The sequence below is a fragment of the Hippocampus bargibanti genome, linkage group LG06 (assembly GCF_051943395.1).
Source record: "Hippocampus bargibanti isolate YZ-2025 linkage group LG06, ASM5194339v1, whole genome shotgun sequence".
NCBI classification, from domain to species: Eukaryota; Metazoa; Chordata; class Actinopteri; order Syngnathiformes; family Syngnathidae; genus Hippocampus; species Hippocampus bargibanti.
The window spans coordinates 7640219-7661500 of NC_142739.1; the positions used below are offsets into that span (position 1 = coordinate 7640219).

A 21282-nucleotide genomic window follows, 5' to 3' on the forward strand; every position below is an offset into this window, starting at 1 on the left:
ATTTTTCACAACTTAAAACACAAAAATACTCTAATCGCCAAAATTTAAAGACGTACCTACCACAAATGCGCCCTTGCCTAATTCATGGTATATAGACCTTGCTGATAATTGTGCTTCAGTTGTCATTTGTCGTCATGGTGCACAATGCAATGTTTGCGTTGTGTTGTCTACTCAAAAAGCTACGTGGACTCCTCTTTCTCAGCGGCGTTCAAAACTCTCAAGTACACTTTTCAGTCAGGGTGTCGTCGGAAGCAGGCTTCTGATTGGCTGCCGGTCGGTTTTACCATGATATCGCTGATTCACTGGTGGAAAGGACGCTTTGATTTTCTCTTCTTTCATCTAGAACTGCTTCATACAACAAACAGGGTGCAGAAAGTGCTTAAGATTGAATGACTGTCCATGTCTTTTGTGTTGTGTCACATTATTTATTTACTTTTTGTTGTTGCTGTTTTGACTTCAACATGGCTGCCTTTACAGCAGGTTCTGTATTTTGTTTTTCTACGTCTACCTTTCCTCTCATAATACTGTCATCACTTTGCTACTATGAAATGTAAATGTATCCACTGCGAGACTAATAAAGGCTAATCCAATCCAATTATTCAGCCATTGAGTTGCTGCTCTTCATCACATAAAATGTACTTCAAATGAAAGTCAAGTTGCACAACTCCATAGCTTTTCTCTTTCCCAAGGAGAACACGTATAGTTCCAGTCTGTTGGTGCAGGACTGTGGAAACTGCCAAATTTGATACATGGCTCAACATTATACTGTATATGTTTCAAGTATTTGACGCAGACCCCTAATAGGGTAAGTAGTTGTTTGGTTAGCCTGATTTAATATGATATTTGGTCCAAAGAGTTGGAGAACATCACAGAGTAAAATTTGACTGCTTGAGCAACTTCCAATCTTCCAGAAAGACTTTCTATCGTACACTGAAGCATGTCATTGGGAATGTTTATAGGATACTTAATGTCTTTTCCGTTTTTGCCCAGTTCTCAGGACTTCATTTTTTATTTTTTTAAGGGAATGTTTGTATTTTTTTTGATTAACTTGCCTTGCATGTTTTGGGAATGTGGGCGGAAGTCAAGGCATCTGGAGAAAACCCATACACGCACAGGAAAATCGCGGGAAGGCCGGGACCGGAATCAAACCCTTTACTACTGTACTGTGAGGCAGATGTTCTTTGAAGAACTCATTTTGACACTTTGGACTGCTACTCTGCTGTATTTTCATGTTGGACATGTTGATTCAATACATCCCCGTTAGATATAGCCTATCAATGTGGCCTACTGGAAGTAACTCTTCTACTACTGTACTGCTATTTATGTACATTTCAGACCATGTATTTTTATTCTTCAGCACACCAGTACCTCTACATTGAGTACATTCGTTCAAATACTGTAGTTGAGTTTGACTACTTTTGCCACGTCTTATAATTGACCAATTGACATTCACTTTCGCTTTTGCGTTGCATTAAGTTCAGTCTGTAATTTTGCATTAGATTCGAGTTTTGTTATTTCCCCGTTCAAATATCTGTACTTTTACTTACGTACTTGACTACTTTTGACAAATGCCGAGTGGGTTTTGTGTCTGACCAAGTCTCCGCGTATGTTTTTTGGTGCTTGGAAGTATCGGCGGTGGTGGGTCTGTGTGGCCGCTCCCGCCCCTCCTGGCGTTCTCAGCGCGGGGAGCCTGACGCAGTGAGCCTAGCCTGCCTCCAGGCTGTCGTTCGGGGACATCGAAACCGGACTTCCACTTCCACACGTGAGCCGAGGACGCGACACCACGTTAAGGCTGACGAGGAGGGCGGAGACAGCGGAAGGATTTACCTTGACCGGAACTAAAGTGAGCAGGACGATGAGCCTTGGAGTTGGGACGCTTGCCAAACTTGTGGCGGTCGTCGCGTTTGCGCTTCCCAAATTAGTGCGCGCACAACCGGGTACGTTCGGTAAACTTCTTCTAAAATGTGGGATTATATTCGACAATCTCGTCATTTTTGTCAATAATAGACAGGGAATACATCCGAAAGACATGAAAGTAATAGTCAATAAAAAAGTCCTGATTTAAAGACACTGTAATGTACTTAAATCAAAATTGCTAGCCTAATAGCATTTGCAATTGATTGTCTCATTTTCCAGCCCTTCCTCCCGAGTGTGGTCCGGGGGGTCATGAGGTCCTACAGAACCCGTACCGCAGCACCACCTTCAACTCCAGCTGGCTGCTGCAGTCATCGTTCCCGGACTTTGTCTGCGACAATTCCCTGGTGCCAGGATGGTACCAGTTCCAAATCTTCAACAAGCCCGCCAGCATGCCCACCCGGTGTGTGGAGGTATAAATTGTCATCTGTCCAAATCCCAAACTGAAAAAAAAACTGACTAAATGTAGCCATTGCAAGCACATTTCAGCTCACGTCAGGGTTACTTAGTCCAGCCCTCTTCAGACCAAAATGGCAGGCATAGCTTCTTAAGATTTTTTTCTGCATGGGTCAATTTATGATCTAAATGTCAAACAAGTCTTATGTCGCTATAAGTGCTTTGAGGGCTGACTTTTGCAAAACAAACACTTGGGGAGTAGAGTGCGCTTCAATGAAGCGTTTCCGCTTGTGATAGGTGAACCATTGTGGGACCCAGGCTCCTGTGTGGCTCTCCCTGGGAGAAGGCGAGTCGCTGCCGGGTCCTCTGGAACTTCGACATTTGACCGCCTGCGCCGCCTGGCAGATGTTCCCCACCAACAGCCAGGAATGCTGCCTTTTCCGAATCCCGTTGTCCGTACGCAACTGCGGGGAATTCTATGTTTACTTGCTGCAACCCACTCAGGGATGCATGGGTTACTGTGCACAAGGTACCTTACATCTGTAAATATGGCATCACAGCATATGTACAATGGACTACAGTAATCCCCCATTCATCACGGTTAATGGGGACCAGAATCCCCCGCGATAGGTGAAAATCCGCGACGTCCCCACCCACAGCCCTGATCCCCACACAACACTCCCCAGGGAATTTGTGTGCAATCGTTTGTGAGTACCAGCATGATTTAAGTATGTAAACAGTATTTATACTTAGTATATTGGATTTGATTGGATTTACCTTTATTAGTCCCGGAGTGGAGAAATTTACATTTCACAGCAGCAAAGTTATGTTAAGGAAGATAAAAGGAAAGAAAGAAGTAGGAAAACAAAATACAGGAGCTACTGGAAAGGCAGCCACTCTCGCGGCGCCATCTTGAAGTCAATAAAACAAAAAAACAAATAACATGACAACACCAAGACACAGAGAGTCACTCATTCTTAAACACTTTCTGTACCCTCTTTATTGCATGAAGCAGTTCTAGATGAAAGAGGAGAGGATCAAAGCATCCTTTTCACCAGTGGATCATGGACGTAATGGTGGAATGTGCACGTCGACTACAAGCTAAATGTGTAAAGGAAACACGAAGCTGCAGCATCCATTGACGAAAAGAGATTGCACTACAGGAATACACACAACTACTTAAATGTTTAATTAAATAAACATTATGCAGTCATTAACACTCTTTAGCATTATTTTTATGCAGCTGTGGCAGTGTAGCCCGCATTAGCCTTTAGCGACCTGCTGGCCAGCTGCTTTACTCGCCTCACATGTGTTTATGTTTAGACAATTCAAGAGGCGCCGAAACAAGTGCTGCTTTGCTCCTTTCTTTCTGAGACATGTGCTGCTTTTATCACACAGGGTGTTCCAAAAGATGCATACCCATGTAAATTTCAATTGTGGCTTTGATTAAAAAGCTATTTATATCAAATTACAACCACAAATTATTCAGTTTATGGAAGACCATTCACCAGTGTTTCAGCTATTTCTGTCAATTTTTAGTCAATTTATGGCTTTCCCAAGATGTGTTCCAAATGTCCACCATTTCGTTGCAAGCAAACCTGTACTCGTCTGACAAAGTTGTCAATCACTTTTACACACTCTTCTTTCGGGAGAAAACATTGCTGCAGTGAGGGATTCAGTAGAATGCATCTTTTTGGGTCACCTTTCATAAACTGAATAATGCGTGGTTGTAATTCGAAATAAATAGCTTTTTAATCAAAGCTACAATTGAAATTTTCAGTGGTACGCATCTTTTTGGGTCACCCTATACATACCCAATCTCTCTCTCTCTCTCTCTCTCTCTCTCTCTCTCTCTCTCTCTCTCTCTCTCTCTCGCTCTCTTTTCTGAAGATTTTTTTTTAACTGAAAAAAAAAATCTGTGATGCACTGAACTCGTGATAAGTGAAACGCGACTTAGCGGGGGATCGCTGTACTTGGTTGTTGGTTACTTAGTTAGGTCTTTTTTTTACTGAATAGTACCATAGAGAACAATGAGTTGACGTTTGTATCCATGGTCATTCTTCTTCGTTTCTATCAATCAGTCAAGCAACCTGACGCTCCGTCCAAGATCGTGATCACTCCCCAGTGGACATCAGACGGTGTGCAACTGAAGTGCAGCTTCACCAGCAGCTCCAATAATTCCAGCAGCTCACTGGGCCACGTGGTAGCCTGGTCCCGAGCCTCACCTGATGGCAAACGGGAGGAGCTTAAGCAGGAGACGACTATCCAGACGTGGGCCTTCATCGAGCTGGATGGTTTCAACCTCCGACTGGGAGACAAGGTTAAGCCTTGCTTTATCAATAGAAAAATCAAAGAAGTCAAATATTTTTGTGAAGTATTTACTTGTACTTAATGAATGTCTTTCTCTCAGATATACTGCACCGTCTACAGCTTCTTTCTGGACTCTCCAGATGTCCACGGTGCTCTACTGGAAAGTCAAGAATTCTTCGCTGGGATTCGGGTATATTGTAGCCCTTTTCTATTGTCTAATTTTCTTTTGGGTTCTGGTACTTTTTTAGGGGTGGCAGATTAAGCTGACAAAAGTATTTATCAGTATTTAGCAATTTTTACTGATGTTCAGGATTGTTTTCAAATGTAAAATATGCATGCAATATTATATTTTTGGATGTATACATTTTGCATATTTAATGTGTTTAACTCATTCACTGCCATTCCCGAATTTATTTGAGTTTTGGTTTTTCTTGCGCGTGGTACAGATAAAGCGCTGGTCAGACGTCGGGAAGTGTTTTTTTTTTCCCTTCTACAAGGGGGCAGCATTTGCCTTTTGTACAGCCGCCTCCATTTCAAGCTCAGATAACTACAGACCCATATAACTTGGGAAATAATTCTTTTTTCTGATGAAAGAAGACAGTCTCAGGTTTCTTACGATACATTGAATGTGTATGTCGTCCTAAAACTCAATCCAGTGGTACCTCGGTTCTCGACCATAATTCGTTCCAGGACCCTGTTCGAAAAGCGATTTTTTTCGAACACCGAAACCATCTCTTTGCTCCTGTCACTTGCGAGTTGACAGCGGCGGGAGGGGGCTACCTCTCCCAGCCGCTCTCCACCTGCTGTCAATTCTCTAATCACGGACACGGGGCATTTATACAGTTCGTGATCACTTCGCCAACGCCAGATGATTGACTCACCTCGCCACCGTACCTGGACTCTTCCTTCGATACGTGAGTGTATCCGGTCCGAGGTATTTTCCCTGCGTCCTGTAAATTTATGCCATCTTCCGGGATTGCGTAATTTTGCACCCTCGTGTGCCATTTGCTTTTTGGCGTAGTAAGCGGGTCGGATCACCCCCTGCCTTCTTACTCGCTGTGTTTTCTTTTATTTGTGAATAAACATCCTGCTTGGGTAGTACGTGTCTGCTTTGGGATCCCAAACATTCCACTACGTTCCGACGAGTCAGCTGCCGTCACTCTCGCTCGGAACGTGACAGCTACGGATGACACGGCTACAGGATGTTCTTTTCTCTTCAAATATCTATCCAATGTCACTTGCTCTCACTCCCACTGCCACATCACTAGATTTCACAGCCTCCTTATTTTTTAATATCGTACTGATCGTAGATTTCGCCATGCTGTATTCCTTAGCCAGATCAGACACTCGCACACCTCTTTCATATTTTGCGATTATTTCTTTCTTAAATGCAATAGTTGTACGCACTACTTTTCTTTTGTCACTTTTAGCAGCACTTTCTTTGGAGGCATGATTAGGGGCTAAAACTGTTCGTACACCTATATTAAACGCTAGAGTAAAACGCAGCACGTCCGCAAGCGACAACAGTTGGTCACGGAGAGAGCGATACACCCGTACGCCGCTCAGCACCCCACCCTCGCGTACGCACTCATGCGTCGTATTGGCAAGAATATCTTGAATATTTTGTTCAAACTCCAATTTGTTTGAACTGTGAGGCGTTCGAGAACCGAGGTACCACTGTATTCTGTGGGTCCTGGAATTTGAGTGAAAATGACAAAAACCCTGGCATTGGAGTGGACACATTTTTGCACGTCTGGCAGTGAATGAGTTGAGCTCACATTATTTGACAAAATAATGAATAATAAGAATAATTATAAAATTGTATAAGACAATGAGAAAATGCACAACAAAACATAGTTTTACATAGTATAGAAATATATAAACTGAATGTTCTGTATTTGTGGAATGTATCCTGACTTAGTTTTAAAATTTCCACTATACATGTATTTATAGTTTTATTGTCATTCTACATATTGATATTATTTATTTTCTAACCCAAAGTGCATATGAGCTCAGACTATTTTCTGCAGCTGAGACCGGAGACGAGCATCCTATCCGAGAACGGGAAGCTGTACGAGCTGATGATTGAGAGCACCGTTCCAATCCCGTGTCTGGAAGACTCGCCGTCATCATCCTCATCCTCATCCTCATCCTCATCCTCATCCTCATCCTCATCATCTTCCTCTCCTCAGTCAAGACATTGCACAATCTCTTTGACGCTCAGCACAAATAGCCACGGTGAGCATATCAACATTTAGGAACCTACAAGACAAATACTACTGTGTATGATTGATAATATAACATGAAAATGTGCACGTGTTATAGATGAGGCAACGCTGGGCTCGGATGTGTCCCTGTCCACGCTTTCAGCGAATTTAACCGGGGCTCCGTGCCGGGATGGCGTATGCGGCCATGCTGTGATTTACTACACCACGGCCACTGACTTTGTCAGAGATGGCAATCGGACCACAAACATCTCTATCCAGCCCCTTGTCACCAGCAACTTTGTGTGGAGCGGTTATGCGCCAGAGCCGGTTCGGGTAAATCTAATTAGGACAAGTTGACCATAAAAGCAACACTAGCTGTACTCTTGTAACAAATACACAGTTACAGCTTCAACTTTACCATAACGGACAGCTGCCATTTGAGAACGAACAACCCTCTACATATGCAGTTAGCGTTTTTCAAAGAAACGTATCATTCAATCTAGGACTCAAACCTTTTTTTTCGGCGTTACACTTACCCTATGACCTATTATAAATTGTGATCTCTATGGTATATATTAATATATTATGTTTTTGTTTTTCTTGCGGGGGGTGCCGATAAAGTGGTGGTCAGACCTCTGGCAATGTTTTTCCCTTTTAGGAGGGGGCAGCATTTGCCTTTTGTCCATGTTAGTGCTTTGTTACAACACGATATAAATCAATATGTATGTATTACATTGTATTTTGGACAGCCACCGTCATTCCAAGATCAGATAACTCCAGACCCATATAACTAAATATTATATATATATAATATATATAAAAGGAATTAACTCTTTTTTTTCTGAATAAAGAAGCGAGTCTTTCTTAGACTGCATTGAATGTTTACTTGTCCTAAAATTCAATGTCTGTGTAAGCTCTCAGTCGTACAGGAGTGGTCCATCGAGGAAAAGGTTTCTTCAGCCATCATCTGTACTTCTTTGAAGGTTTCAGACGTTTCGCTTCTCATCCAAGAGTCTTCGTCAGCGAACTAAAATTTGCTGGTAGCTGAGGTAGGCTTAGTCATGCTGATGAGATGATGCCAGAGCGAATGGGGCAAGCCTCAGGGAATAGTCCTCTGCTCTGCACAACCTTAGAGCAGGGACCACTAATACCGCCACCTCTGGACTGTAGGGATATATATATATATATATATATATATATATATATATATACACAGTAAAATCTCGTTATATCGATATTCTCGGGAGTCGGAAAAAATATCGATATAACCAGACTATCGATATCGATATATCCAATCCTGCGGCATGTAAATTTTCTCCTTGCGTTCATAGAAATAGGATCGTAATAAGCAGTATTATCGATATAACCAATATCGATATAACGAGACTTTACTGTATATAAAGAGCGAGAGAGCCAGAGCGACCAGCAAATTTTTGTTCACAGACGAAGCCTCTTGGATGAGAAGCGAAACGTCCGACGCCTTCAAAGAAGTACAGAAGCCATCTGAAGAAACCCTTTCATCGACCTAAAATTCAATATTCTGTGGGTCCTGCAATTCAAGTGAAAATGACAAAAACCCTGGAACTGGAGTGGACACATTTTTGCACATTGTCTGTCAGTCAATGAGTTAAAATTCTTGGCCTGGACAGTCACTCAAAATCCCTCTTCCATTCATGTTTTGACAACTGTTTTTTGCTCGCAGGTGTCGGTGCGTCAATGCAAGTGCGCGAACGGTGGCTTGTGCGTCGTAAGTGACGTCAATGCACCCGGCGGAAGCAGCAAGTACTCATGTGCTTGCCCAAGTGGTTTCAAAGGTCAGCGGTGCGAGGTGGACGTGGACGACTGCAAGCCCAACCCCTGCAGGCTGGGACGATGCGAGGACGGGCCTAACTCTTTCACGTGCATCTGCCCGCCTGGAATGACAGGTACACTTGACACAGACTTGACGAAAGACAAAATGCCACAGCAAATGTGGAGTTGGAGTTGTTTTCAAAACGTGTATGGAACTCCAAGGGATTGTGGTTGTGGGAGGATATAGCGATTTTTGTAGCTTTACTACATCAAAGATATTTTTCATCATTCTTACAATTACTATTATTTGCTGGAGAATTGTGCAGTTTTTTTTCCACACGCGCAGTTTCTGTTGTTCGCCAACATTCTCATTTACTGACTTCTCCATCACTCGACAGGCAACGGCTGCCTTTTAACTTATTCAGTGCCATTCCAGATTTTTTTTTTCTTGCTGGGGATGCCGATCAAGCGCTGGTCAGACCTCTGGCAATGTTTTTTCCCTTCCACTAGGGGGGAGCATTTGCATTTTGTCCATGTTAGCGCTTTGTTACAGCTTCAGCTATTGTTCAAGCGCTATATAAATCAATATGTATGTATTGTATTTTGTTCTGCTGCCTCCATTTCAAGCTTAGATAATTCCAGACCCATATAACTTAGGAAATAACTTGTTTTATGATGAAAGAAGAGCGTCTAAGGTTTCCAACGCTGTATTTAATGTTTATGTAGTCCTAAAACTTAATATTCTGTGGGTCCTGCAAGTTCAGTAAAAATGACAAAAACCCTGGCACTGGAGTGGACACAGTTTGGCACATCGTCTCGCAGTGAATGAGTTAAAGGTGCACACACATTTAACGTCACAGATACTACAATGTTGAAAGTGAGGATTGCAACCCTAAGTGGATATAAGTAATATGTACATGCACCTCAAATGCATCTATTGGGGTATCATATGCACAGAGGTTTAACAAATATTTATACAAAAATAAAAGAAATATTTTATTTAGTTGCTACTTTGCAAATTTCCTCGACTGTGATCGATAACTCATCCTCCAGGACTGTAGACAGGTCTAGGGTGAACACACCTAAATTTAGTTGTAATTGCCTTCATCACGGCCAGGAAAATAGATGGATATATAATTATATTTTTAAATATTGCAATAACGTGTCCAAATAAGTGCTTGGATCAGCATGCGTGGTGTGTACTCAGGTGGAACGTGTCGAGAGGACGTGGACGAATGTGTCTCACATCCGTGTTACCCCGGAGTGGACTGCATCAATAGTCTCGGCTCCTTCTCCTGTGGACTGTGCCCACGTGGTTACGCCGGGGATGGCATTGCATGCATCCGTGAGTCCTTATGGGTTTTGTTTCAAATAAATGTTTAGATTAAAAAAAGGGTAATAGTTTATTTAATTATCTCAGTGTTAGTAGCATCATGGTAGTTTAAAAAAAAAAAAAAAATCTGTGATTATTTGATTCGATATCTCTTTTTAAAAAATGAATTCATATTTAATATCTGAAATTCTTTTAGCCCATAAAGTGACGACGACCTCGGCAAGCATGACACCCTTACCCCCAATGCCTAAAGCCCCGCCGCCATCGCCTTGCTCCCAAAATCCTTGCCACCCTGGTGTCCAGTGTTTCCCAAGCCGGTACGTGGCAGCAGGCTTTGTCTGTGGACCCTGCCCACTTGGTCTCCATGGCAACGGAACCACTTGCGCAACATCAAGTGAGGAAGCAATTTGATTTTTTTTTTATTGGATTATATTTGATTGTATTTTGATTGCAATATCTTTTGTTTTATTTGATTTAGTAGAATAACACAGATGAATTAACCTGCATTGAATATAATTCTAATCGCATAGTCTCCATGGAAATGGTCTGATTTGGATGGCAACCGTGGGAAAATAAGTCAATTGTAATTTAATTAATATAAAATGAATTGGTTAAAATGTAACACAATCAAATGTCAAGCCCAAGGAAGGTTATATTATCTATTTGTTTCCATATACAAGGCACACCGGAGTATAAAGTGCACCTTCAATGAATAAAAAACTTTTCCAAATATAATATATACATAGATCAAAGTTTTCCAAATATAAGGCACACCACATTATAAGGTGCTACTGTAGACACGCACCACTTCTTCCACAGGGGGAAATGTCAGTGGCTGCTGGCAGTAGTTGCAAGACCCAATATTACTTTACATCTAAGGCGCACCTGCGTATAAGGCGCAGAGTCATCTTTTGAAGAAAATCAAGGATTTTGTGTGCACATTATGTAGTGGAACAAAGTAAAAGTAAAGTAATTCAGTTCTGTGAAATGAAATAAAAACAATTATTGAATTCTTTGCCACCTCCCATTTAATATCAATACACATCTGAAATTATGAGGGTGTGCACACTTACGTCACTGCATTATCTCAGTTGTTTGGCTATTGGGCTTTCTTTTCAAGTCATCTTTTCTAACCCACAGTTTTTTTGCAGGTCATGCGAGCTCCGCTGCTGAACAAATTTCCATCACCAAACTGAATTTCGGCAGGGAGATGATGCGCACCACCTTCTCCTCATTTTCATCGTCCCCCACCTTACCCAGGCGGTCCCTCGACAGAAGCAATAGATCCAGCGCCACCATTGCCAACCCACGTGGAGCTTCTTCATCTTCTTCGGATAGAAGCCCCGGAGCCTGCCCGTATGGATATTCGAGCGACGGAGTCACATGCAAACGTAAGCTCACCATGAAGTGGAACCATAGAAAAAAAGAGAACATTTTATTTTTTTATATATTTATTCTTTTAGAAGCATATACCTAAAAACAGTTTTTAATTATTGGATTAAGAATTTCTGTCACATTTAAATTGGTACCTGTGGATTGGCATTTTTGCAGATTTTTTTAAACCCCAATTTTTTTTTATACTTTGCATTTTGAAAAATGTCCAGAATTTTCCCCCACATGTATTTATTTATTTATCTTTTTTTTATTTAGCAGTTTTGTAGTTTGGAGGGGAAATGTATTTATTTATTAATCAATCGATCAATTGATCCGCCCGTAGGCTGCCTTTTCCCCATCCCTGCTCGAAAGAGTTTCCAATACAATACATACAATACATATTCATTTATATAGCGCTTGCAGCAGCTGAAGATATAACAAAGCGCTCAAGTGCATAGGGAGCAATTACAAACATCATACCTCTTGTGAATGAAGCCATCATTTTGCTGTTGTCCAGCCGTGTGTAGGTTTCAATGCGGGAGCAACATGGAGTGCACGCAGCCCAACACGTGCACCTGCAAAGAGGGATACACCGGATACAACTGTCACATTGGTAAAAAAAAAAAATCATCTCAACTGCATTCTCTATTGTCGAATGATATATCTTTTTATTTGAGTGTGAATTAGTGAGTACTTTTTGAAACATTCATGTCCTGAAGTGCACCTCCTAAACTATTAATTGAGGAGCTCTTTTCAATGATTCGTACATGCCAACCAAGCCCTGTGCCGGCCAGACTGCAAGAACCAGGGCAAATGTGTGCGTCCTCATGTGTGCGAATGCCCTGTGGGCTATGGTGGCCCCACCTGTGATGAAGGTAACAAGCCAACATCACAACACGCGTGTTTTTGAAATATATGTACGTTATATATTCTTACATTTCTTTTTTTGTGGGGTCACCGAATAGCAAGCTGTGAACCGCCGTGCCAACACGGAGGCACGTGTCTTGCCAGGAACCTTTGCACATGCTCCTACGGCTACGTGGGACCAAGATGTCAAATCTGTGAGATATTATTCTTTTGTGTATTATTTTCCCGGCTTGCATTCGTGAGGAAAATGCGATTGAATTCATGTGAGGGCAGCGTATACCGACTGTTGTGCCTTTTTGGGGGAGTAAAAATTGCAGTAATGTTTCAGTAACATTCTTTTTTTTTAATTACATTAATTGTTTTCTAAGAAATATTTGTGATTCTCAAATTATCCCCCCCCCCACTTAAAAATTTACTTATTGTCATAAAATGTCATCTTTATTTTTTAACTCATTCACAGCCATTCCCGAATTTATTCTGGAATTGAAAATATGACATGGAGCGCCATTCCTAAATATGTTCAGGTTGTGTTTTTTTTCGTGCTGGGGGTGCCAATAAAGCGCTAGTCAGACCTCTGGCAATGTTTTTCACTCCCATGAAGGGGCAACATTTGCATTTTGTACAGCCACCCCCATTTCAAGCTTTGAGGGGGGGGGTAAATTATACGTTTTCTCTGGATTTTTTATCCCTTAAAACAATCAAAACTTCATCTCCCTGTCCAATAAAGCTGATTCTGATTCTGATGATTTCTCGTGGTAAAACTCACCATTTTCAATTAATCAAAATTCAACTTTATTCTTTCATCCGTGCAAATTTTACTCTAAAAATGACATACAACTTCATCAAAGCTATTTCTCACCTGTTATCTCGCTTGTAATATGACACATTTTCATCATTCAACACAATTGTGTTCCCTAAATATAAAGCTGTTTAATCATAATTCATAAACCATTTAAAATGACGTGTCCATATGCCAGTGGTGTGTAACAGGCACTGTGAAAATGGCGGCGAGTGTGTTTCTCCTGACGTCTGCAAATGTAAGCCAGGCTGGAATGGTCCAACCTGCAACTCAGGTATGATGCAACACAATACATAGCAAGATTATTATTGATCATAATAATAATAATAATTTTAAATAGTGAAATTGTGTGTGTGTCTGTATGTGTATGCATAGCTGAATGTAATCCGGTGTGTCTGAATGGAGGAACATGCATCAAACCAAACGTGTGCACTTGTCCCGCCGGATTCTATGGCTCACAGTGTCAAATTGGTGAGACTTTTTTTTTCATTTGGTATTTTTACTTTTTGAATCTTTTAATCTTACAAATTTACATCTTTATATTGTCCATATTCATTTTTCCCCCAAAATGTAATATTTTTAAACACCCATTTCTTTTCATTATTTGTTAATGAAAATTAAATAAATAAATATTTTTATGCTAGATTATTTTGTTCTTTTAGCTTTGTATTTGTGATAAAAAGACAACTTTTCATCAATTAAATAATAATGCTAGGGCATTATTTTTGCATTATTTTGTTCAAACTTGTATACTTTCCTAATACATTTTTACATATTTTTTTGTGTTTGGATTAATTTTTTTCCTGATCAAATGTAATGTTTAGAAATGCAAAAACAATCACATTTCATACTTTTACTTTGTTACTATTATTTCAATGTACACTATTGAAACACGTGTTTGTATGCCAGCCGTATGCAGTCCACCTTGCAAGAATGGAGGCCAGTGCCGGCGTAACAACGTGTGTTCTTGTCCAGAAGGCTACACTGGGAAACGATGTCAAAAAAGTGAGTCTTTCTCATATGCGCGCGCACACACACACACACACACACACACACACACTGATTACACATGTATATGCAAACACTAAAAGAACGTCACTTTGTTTGTGTGTCTGTGTCGCAGGTGTGTGCGAGCCCATGTGTATGAACAAAGGTAAATGTGTGGGAGCCAATACGTGCTCATGTACATCTGGCTGGAAGGGAAACAGATGTAACATACGTATGTCCGCTAAAATACAAGTTCTTTCAATAGTGTGACCACTACCATGAACACTTGCACTATTTCACCACTACATCCCTCGTTTATCGCGGTTAATGCGGATCAGGACAACACGCGATAGATGAAAAACCGCGATATAGTGAATCCTAAATGTATTGGTAAATTTACATGTGAATGAATACAAAAATATTTTATAAGGCCAAATCAAATTTAGTGGAACACAGTACAGGACAAGCATTAAGAACCACAGTAAATGTTTGTAGCACAGTATAAAACTCTAATGCAATAAAGTAAACAGTCCATTATCAACATGCAGTATATAATATTTTCAGGTGCACTACTCATCTTTCTTTAAGTAATGCACCGTAAATTCATTGACGTTGTAATGGCGTGCAACAGCGGCATAACGTTCGCCTTACCTCAGTTCGTCAAGTCAACTTTATCACACACTGTCATTATTTTCCTGTTCTTTTTGGGTTTGCTGGATGATTTTAAAGGCACGTGGTGTTTAGGGGCCATTGGCCGGGGGGGGCGTATTGAGTACAAATGAAAATATGAGAATCCTTTCGCTACGTAACCTGAACTAACGTGATGCGAGAACTGAACGAGGGATAAGCATTCAGGTAGGTTGAATGCTGTCCAGTAGTGTCATCTCTCGGCCAATCAGCTTCGGCCCGAGTCAGCACCAGAACAAATCAAAAAAGAAAAACCCCAGTTGACAGCGCGACATCACATGAATGTAAACAAAGTCAAGACGAGTAACGTACAGTAAGCAAAGTGATGAACATTTTGTTTACATTAATCGTCGACTCATTGTCAGGTGTGGCCAAATGAAACCAATGTTATTGGTTAATGAACTCACGTTTGTTTTTGTGCATTCAAAAAATAACAACAGTAAATCTAATGAATTCTGTATGCTGCTGTGACCCGCTGTACTATGGTGACTTTTCCTGCCATTTGCGACCTTTTTTTTTTTGTTTCGAAAAAAATCAGCAATACATAAAGGACGGCGCTAATCAAACCGCGAAGTCGCAAGGGATTACTGTAATACTAACTGCTAAAATTCCGATACAGATATTCCCCCTATGACCACTCCAACTCATTCTTCTTTCTATTAATAAGTCAACTCAAAAATATTCCTAATGCATTTTAAAATTTAACCTTGGCTGCAAAAAAGTGTTGATGGTCATCACGAAAATGCAACATAAATAATTACTACAACCACAACTTGTATAAATGTTGTCGTCTTAGCCGTGTGTCTACAGAAGTGCAAAAACGGGGGTGAGTGCGTGGGACCCAACACATGCCACTGCACCACTGGCTGGGAGGGTCTGCACTGTCAGATACGTGAGTGTACATTGTGTTTAAAGGACAACCGACGTCACTTTTTTGTTTTTTAACTGACATCAGAAAAACGTTTTATAGCATCTAAAATACCCAAAACACACAGTATGATGTTTTTAGTTAAATGCAAAACACCAATAAAAATGACTTAAAATGTCCAAAATCTGCAAAAAATTGAGCTGCGAATTGGGCATTTTCAGAAAGTCCCGCCCCCAGTTCGTGACGTCACGCCAAGACGTCTTGCATTGCTTGTGAATCAAAACAATGGCTTCAGATTTGGAGAATATGCTTTCTTATTACACATCCAGTTATGAATATGATTCAAATAGTTCTGAAAAGGAAAGCATACATGTTTGCAATCGATTAAAGAATTATATGTGCCTTTTTGAGGCAACATTGGGGGAAAATCTCTCACCCAAAAAAAGAGGCACAAAATGGCGACCTCCAGTGGCCACCTCCGCTTCCACAGGCTGATAAATTCCTTATATGGAGCTTGGATGCCCTCTTCTGGCAGATTTTGGGTGCAACACGGTTCTCAGACCAAACATGTACAGCAAAATACATTGACATGACGGAAGGACTGCTACAATGTGTCTTTTTTCGGTCAGGGGCAGTCCTTTCGTGACGTCACGCGCAGACTCGTCACCAACTCAAAAACAAGACTTCCTGAATATTCAGTCTTAAAATGTAAAATATAGCTATATGCGGTGGAATCTTATTAAAATACGCTTAGTAGAAGTCATTTGAAGCCATTTTACAAATTATGGACACAACTTGTCCGGAGACGTTGGTTGTCCTTTAAATATTAGCATTTTATAATCATAATCACTGACATTTACTGTCTGCTGTACATATAGCGGTTTGCAGACAGCGCTGCCTGAACGGGGGCCGCTGCGTGCTGCCCGACTACTGCCACTGTCGGAGGGGCTACAAGGGCCTCACGTGCGCCATTCAGGTCAGTGCCAGATAGTTGAAAAATGGCGGGTGGGTCCGAGCCATCTCATCTCTGTGGACCTTTGTGTGTTTTGCAGGTCTCGCAAGCGTGATGAAAAATGCCGTCAAAGAATATTTTGAGGGTGTGTGTATATTACGTGTACATCAGGGTGATCCAAAAATATGTGTACCCATGAAAATTTCAATTGTGGCTTTGATTAAAAAGCTCTTTATTTTTGGGTTACCCTCCCGAAAGAGGAGTGTGTAAAAGTGATTGACAACTTTGTCAGGCGAGTACAGGTTTCCTTGCAACGAAATGGCGGACATTTGGTACACATCTTGGGAAAGCCATAAATGGACTAAAAATTGACAGAAATAGCTGAAACTCTGGCAAATGGTCTTCCATAAACTGAATAAAGTGTGGTTGTAATTTGAAATAACTAGCTTTTTAATCAAAGCCACAATTACAATTGTCATGGGTATGCATCTTTTTGGGTCATTACAATGGCACTGCTTGGAGGAGACTTGGTGTATTTCTTTTGTCTTTTGTTTGGTCCCCTTTATGGCCCTCTACCTCAAATCTTTCTTTTGTCACATTACTAGCGGATTTCGCCTTTTAACTCATTCCCCGCCAGCAGTTCTCAATTTTTTTCCGAAGTTGCTAGCCATTTTAAAGCATTTTCAGTAATCTTAATAAAGTCACAGACAAACATATTCTATAATAGCTTTGCATATTTTTTTTCACAACATAATAGTTTACAGATTTCATTTCATTTAATGACACAAAATACAGAAACACAAAGCAAGCTGAGTTTGAACAATAATAATGAGAATAAATGAGAACTAAGTAAAATGGACGATTGAGCCCTACTGGCGCCTCATTCTCTCTTCACAGCGAGGGCCCAGGAAGGGGGGACGGCAGCGACATTTGTTGGGGGAAATGCATTTTCCTCCATTCAGGCATGGCAGAGTGCACTCGGCTGCAACACATGAACAAAATAGGTGACTGTCAGAGATATTCACTGTACACTGTGAACAAAGGCTCAAGCACAGGAAGATTTTCTTTTACTGCCGGCAGGGGACTTAGCCAATCATGACTGACGTCCAAATTCTGCAGCACTCTTCCAAGCTATTTATTGAGAGTAAATGCAAATTTAAGTGATACATGCGCAAAACATAGACTTCTTAATTTGAATACCACACCCCTGGACGTCCCAAGCACCAACATCCATAAAACAACAGAACATAGACATTTTAATAGGTTGTCCTTTTCCATGAACTGATAGATTTGTAACCTGGCTAATGAGCTCTTCCTGTTATGGAGTTTACCAAGTCCTAAATTATGTCCAAGGCCAGATCTTCTACATGAAGATGACAGTTTAACAGGCTGTGGCTGTTGACCTCAGATTGACCCCAAGTTTTCTATGCTTCTATTGTGGGCCTTGTGTTCGGAGGCCAACTAACCTTGAAGCTTTTAAATATGATAACTTCTATTCTGTCTATTCTCTATCAGTGACTTATTCGAATCGTGGGGATCTCATGAAAAAATTATTTTGGGTGGTGGAGAAGCCATGCAGGTATTCCAGCGATTGTCAGTGAACTGCGAACATGTGCTTGCGGGAACTTTTAATTTGTTAAAATATTTTTAAAAAATGTCATAACCAATTTAAATCAGTGATCTTACCAATGTGGCAGGCACCACCCAGCCAGCCTTCGGGACAGCTGCAGATTCCGGGGGCCATGCAAAGCCCACCGTTTATGCAGCCTTGGGGGCAAATGGCTGGTGGGGAACATATGAGAAGAACATGATACATAGCAGAAAAATACCGTGTGTACAGTGAGCCCCAGTTTATCACAGGGGGATATTTTTAGTATCCCTTGTAATGGCTGAAAATCTATGATTAAAAGAGACCATATAAAAACATTTTAAAAACCCTCCGACATGCTTTATGAAAACACATTTAAATTGTTCCTCTACATTCATTGTCACATTGGTATGATGCCCAGGTCACAAAATAAGGCTATTTTAAAAAAGTACTTGCTTTGAGCTATTGCTCACTCCTAGATGAAGTTTAGATATAGGTGACATAAAACAAAAAAGAACCCAAATTGTTCTTTCAATCACACCAAATCATGTTGTCTAACTTGATGCTAATGACGATATTGTCTCACTGTACTTTTTTTTTGTCTTGCAAGAAAAAAAAAAATCACATTTAGTGTAGCTTAATTGGACAAAATGCAATGGCATTTATTCAAACTTTCTCGTGTACCAGAAAAACATAAAATTTAAAAAAAATATTAAACACAGCTGGAATGCGAACGTTGAACAGTGATATTGTGGGTTTCATCTGTAATTTAATCGATTATTTTTCCTTTTCTGGATGCCGCCACTGAGATCAGTTGCCTAAATGCTGGCCTGCGAATCCAGCTAAGGAAGTAATTCCTCCCTTACCCCTCTATCACCACTCTAACCACTGCTGAGCACCATTTGCAGCTGGGCAGCCAAGGTGCTAATGTAATTGGATGCGGGCCCATTTATTAAAAAAAAAAAAAAAAAAAACATTAAAAAAAACACTAACCCTCTTGGCATTTGGAGCCGGTCCAGCTGGAAGGACAGATGCACTTGGCCACTCCGTTGACAGCGTTACATTCCCCTCCATTCCAGCACCCATCATTGCATGTCACTGGACACATAAACAGCATCAAACCCAAGCTATATTTGTGCAACCTAATTTTGTGGGAACGTAACAATTTACAATGCAAAATGATTACCTTTGTGACAATATCTCCCTCCAAAGCCAGCAGGGCATCTGCATTTCCCGGGACGAAGACACACACCTCCGTTTTTACATTTAGGATAGCAGTTGACTGTATGTACATGCGATAAAAAATTTAATTATTATTTTTTTTAAAGAAATTATATGATGTTTTCCCCCCTCAAATTAAAATATAAAAAAAGATTGAAATGATAAAACAAATCGTGCATGAAAATGATATTAAAAGTAAACACGAATAAACAAACTTGACATAAATGTTCAATATTTTCAAAAAATCAAAATCAAAACATTTTAATTTAAAATAATATGAAATCATTTGGGGTTATTAGTCTCCCTTTTCCACTCCAAGACACACACACACACACACACACACACACACACACACACACACACACGCAGGCACGCTCGAAAACGCGTACACACGTATACACACTTACACGTACGCGTACACACACACGCAAACACGCGTATACTGTACACACACACACACACACACACACACAAACACACATACACACGTATCCACACACACGCGTACAGTATATACACGCACACAAACGAGGCTTGAGTGAAAACAGCTCAACCTAATTTGAATTGAATTATCATTTGCGTTTTCGTAAAAGCGATGGAAATAATTTATTCATCGAGTTTATGCTTCGAATTGGATATGCATTTTAATGTAGAAATCGTGCAAAAATTCAAATAGGATTTTTTTCTAAATTTAAATGAAAAAAGTACGGCCATTTAATGCACGTAAATCTTTTGCATCGAGAATGGACGGAATTTTACTTCATCATCATAATGAGGTATACCAGTGTCAATTGGAAGCCAATCGCGGAGTTCAAATATTTCCCTCACCATACTGGCAGTTGTCCCCCTCGTAGCCACGGCTGCACAGACAAGTGTCGTTGCGGATGCATACTCCCGCGTGCTGGCACTGCGGCTCGCACGTCGCCTTCGGGTCAAAAACGAAGCCCAAGGCCACCCCGCGAGGAGCGTCCGAGCGTGCCCAGCATCGACTGCAACACAGCACGCACCACCCCACCGCCAGAAGCAAAGCCACAGTAGCTGGTGCCGGTCCCCCGAAAAAGCCCATGTCTGACTCGGAGGGAGCAAAAAAATCGCTAATGGAGGAATTCCACCGGATGAGCTAACCGTCGCCCGGGAGCACGCCCGGAAAAGCGGGAGGTCAGTGATGGGGAGGCGGGCGTGGCCGGCTGACGGGGAGGGTTGTTGTGTGGGTGGGGGACACTGTGACTGGAACATTTCAACTTTAAAGCACCCGTACAATATGTTTTGTGTTAGCAAAACAACGTTACTCTTAGTTACAGCATTTATGTTAGCTTCAGCTTTGAATATGCATTAGCATTTAACGTCATCAACGTCGGTATTTAACTAATATTTCAACCCGACTAGTTTCATATTCACACTTTGTCAATCGTGAAATTTTATTAAACTATTTAATTGATTAAAATTTACCGTGAATGCCCCCTTAACTATCACATTTGCAACGAGCCTCTTCGTGCTGTTAGCATGAACATTAAATGTCGCTAACGCCACGAATACTTCTCGTAGCAAATTGATAAGCGGCAGCTACTTTGGGGGAATGTTTCTTAAAAAATAGCTGAAAACGAAGCTAAATTCTTTTATCGCAAATTTACACACGCCGAGTACTCGTTTCAAGAAACAATAAGCACAACCAAAATTGAGGAGAGCGACGAAGCTTCTCAGCTATCTATATAATTGCTTTACCTCTCCCAAAGTTTCTACCCCCCCCACCCAGACCCCCATTTTCACAACATTTGATTTGCTTTATCTACGTTGATGTCTATCATCTATAATATTAACGCTTAAATTAAAGAATACAATATGCACTTGTAAAAACTGTCCCAGGGTCATAACTGTTTTATATTTTTAGCAGTCTTTATTAAACATTTCAGATGTGCGTAAATGTTTTTCCATTTGGCTTAGTGTTGCGAAGGATGTCACAAAGAAGAAAAGCAGTTTATACATGTAAT

General features: G+C 40.8%; 2 protein-coding genes across 4 annotated transcripts; one reads left to right on the plus strand and one right to left on the minus strand.

Annotated features, from left to right (window-relative positions):
• The first annotated feature begins 1581 nt into the window (after positions 1 to 1581).
• Positions 1582 to 17201, plus strand: LOC148896294 (uncharacterized). Of its 3 annotated transcripts, none has more exons than XM_088998479.1 (21): positions 1583 to 1937; positions 2137 to 2327; positions 2608 to 2839; positions 4392 to 4630; positions 4721 to 4810; positions 6651 to 6858; positions 6946 to 7160; positions 8530 to 8752; positions 9826 to 9963; positions 10148 to 10345; positions 11103 to 11342; positions 11843 to 11938; positions 12105 to 12200; positions 12291 to 12386; positions 13170 to 13265; positions 13367 to 13462; positions 13901 to 13996; positions 14115 to 14210; positions 15462 to 15557; positions 16412 to 16509; positions 16586 to 17201. In XM_088998479.1, the coding sequence occupies exons 1-21, from the start codon at positions 1856 to 1858 to the stop codon at positions 16598 to 16600; spliced, it is 2937 nt and encodes a 978-aa protein (XP_088854605.1). In that variant the 5' UTR covers positions 1583 to 1855; the 3' UTR covers positions 16601 to 17201. The 3 variants fall into 3 exon arrangements, with proteins under 3 accessions (XP_088854607.1, XP_088854605.1, XP_088854606.1); XM_088998480.1 differs by having other exon boundaries at positions 2629 to 2839; XM_088998481.1 differs by lacking the exon at positions 15462 to 15557 and having other exon boundaries at positions 1582 to 1937.
• LOC148896295 (uncharacterized) lies at positions 17184 to 20534 on the minus strand. Its single transcript, XM_088998484.1, has 5 exons — positions 20123 to 20534; positions 19260 to 19355; positions 19067 to 19171; positions 18172 to 18267; positions 17184 to 17467 (listed from the first exon to the last, which is right to left on the minus strand). The coding sequence occupies exons 1-5, from the start codon at positions 20358 to 20360 to the stop codon at positions 17355 to 17357; spliced, it is 648 nt and encodes a 215-aa protein (XP_088854610.1). The 5' UTR covers positions 20361 to 20534; the 3' UTR covers positions 17184 to 17354.
• Positions 20535 to 21282: the final 748 nt, after the last annotated feature.

Coding starts and splice junctions, on each gene's coding strand:
- LOC148896294 (XM_088998479.1), top strand. CDS start 1,856: ATGAGCCTTGGAGTTGGGACGCTTGCCAAACTTGTGGCGGTCGTCGCG. Junction 6,859..6,945: donor GCTCAGCACAAATAGCCACG/GTGAGCATATCA, acceptor CACGTGTTATAG/ATGAGGCAACGCTGGGCTCG. Junction 12,387..13,169: donor GGGACCAAGATGTCAAATCT/GTGAGATATTAT, acceptor TCCATATGCCAG/TGGTGTGTAACAGGCACTGT.
- LOC148896295 (XM_088998484.1), bottom strand. CDS start 20,360: ATGGGCTTTTTCGGGGGACCGGCACCAGCTACTGTGGCTTTGCTTCTG. Junction 19,172..19,259: donor AGGGAGATATTGTCACAAAG/GTAATCATTTTG, acceptor TTATGTGTCCAG/TGACATGCAATGATGGGTGC. Junction 17,468..18,171: donor GGGTGGTGCCTGCCACATTG/GTAAGATCACTG, acceptor CATGTGTTGCAG/CCGAGTGCACTCTGCCATGC.